This window comes from Penaeus monodon, chromosome 15 (assembly GCF_015228065.2).
Source record: "Penaeus monodon isolate SGIC_2016 chromosome 15, NSTDA_Pmon_1, whole genome shotgun sequence".
In the NCBI taxonomy this organism is placed as follows: Eukaryota; Metazoa; Arthropoda; class Malacostraca; order Decapoda; family Penaeidae; genus Penaeus; species Penaeus monodon.
Window position 1 is genome coordinate 35,969,537 of NC_051400.1, and position 1,535 is coordinate 35,971,071.

A 1,535-nucleotide genomic window follows, 5' to 3' on the forward strand; every position below is an offset into this window, starting at 1 on the left:
TCACCACGTACTCCCCGAACCTGTGGTAGAGCGTGCCCATGTCGAAGTAGAGGAGGCGATCGACGAGGGCACGAGTCTTCGGGTCGGACGGGTAGAGTGAGTCGTCCTCGGCGTATTTGGCGATCAGGTAGGTGCAGATGGCGCGGCTGAAGAGGGGCGTAACGTAATTTTGGTTGTTCAGGGAGGTGTGTTAGTGTAATGATATTTGTGGGTGTATGTTTTATAGGGTAAGGGTAAGGTTTAGGGGGTGTGGGTCCTGTGTCTTGGGTGGTGAGGGAGAAGGGGTGATAGGGACGTCTAGAGAAGCTGTTTAGGGGTGACTTATCGATTTATAAAGGTGAGTTAGCCTATTGTTTTCACTTAAATTAATGAACGGGAGTATAAATACCCTAAATAATTACTCAGGAAAGTCTCTACGATGTTGGAAACTCCTATTTAAACACCAGGACGCTTCTCACAGACGCACCTCTCCCACAGCTTCAGGTTCCCGTCGACCAAGGTGGGGATGCAGTGCTGAGGGTTGATGGCCACGAACTCGGGCTTCATATGCTCTCCCGCCGGCAGGTTGAGCAGCTTCAGGTTGAGTTCGATGCCCACTGCCTTGGCCGTTAGCATTACCGACCTGCAGGGCGCTGACAGGGGCATGTAGTACAGGTCTATGGGCATCTTGGTTCTGCGGGGAGAGAGAGAAAATGACGACGGTATGCTTTATTTATGATTGAATGTCATTGTTGGTGATAGACATGAGGAATTGTAAAAGATGGTTGAAGAGCGTAAACTCTTTTCTGAATTTATCCCCTCGACGCACATTCCAAGATAAAAATAACAAACAAATAAACGATAAAGGAAACCAACAATCTCTTAGAATACCTGACATCAAACACAATCAGCTTTAGTACCATTATCCTCGATAAATAATACGTTATGTATTGCAACTTACTTTAGGTTAGTCTGCGACCTTATCTCACTTAACGCTGCGTTGTTTCTGTGCACTATTATCCCGATAATGTTTCCTTGTGTCTTTTATCTATAGTTTTAACTGTCACGCTTACTCTGCATCACTTCTTATGATGAGCTTGCAGTCCTCGTTAAGAAGAAAGAAAATAAAATAGCAATCTTATCTTGTCCTAACCATAAAAATACGAACTCGAACTGGTGGTAATGTTGTTCAAAGATGGCAAAATCAATTATTACAAGCATACAAACATCACTGAAATATCACAATCAACCTGATTATAAACCATTGGCTTTTTTTGATATACTTGAGCTATCTAGTTTAACGAAAATTGCACAGAAACCAAGGCATCACCGTAGTAAAATATATATATATAAAATGATAAATTTCAAGGGTATTCAGGTTATCTGATCTACACGTGTATTGTGTCTTTTTTTTCAGATCATAAAGTATCAAGATAAAGGACTGTGCTGCCCAAAAACGACACATAATCAATAATAAAAAAGCAAAACAAGACAAATCATAATTCATAACGATAACGACCCAACACGGGCAGAACAAAATACGAAAGAGGTATTTA

The 1,535-nt window shown here is 41.8% G+C and overlaps 1 protein-coding gene across 2 annotated transcripts in view; it reads right to left on the reverse strand.

Moving 5' to 3' along the window:
- LOC119581994 (glutathione S-transferase 1-1-like) overlaps positions 1-1,109 on the reverse strand; it is a 2,715-nt gene extending 1,606 nt beyond the window's left edge. Inside the window, exons 1-3 of one of the 2 annotated variants that reach the window (XM_037930191.1) lie at positions 941-1,109; positions 467-673; positions 5-146 (exon numbers count right to left, since the gene is read on the reverse strand). In XM_037930191.1, the coding sequence (XP_037786119.1) occupies positions 5-146; positions 467-666 (342 nt within the window). In that variant the 5' untranslated portion in view covers positions 667-673; positions 941-1,109. The other variant, XM_037930190.1, reaches the window with a different exon arrangement.
- Between the last annotated feature and the right edge of the window lie 426 nt (positions 1,110-1,535).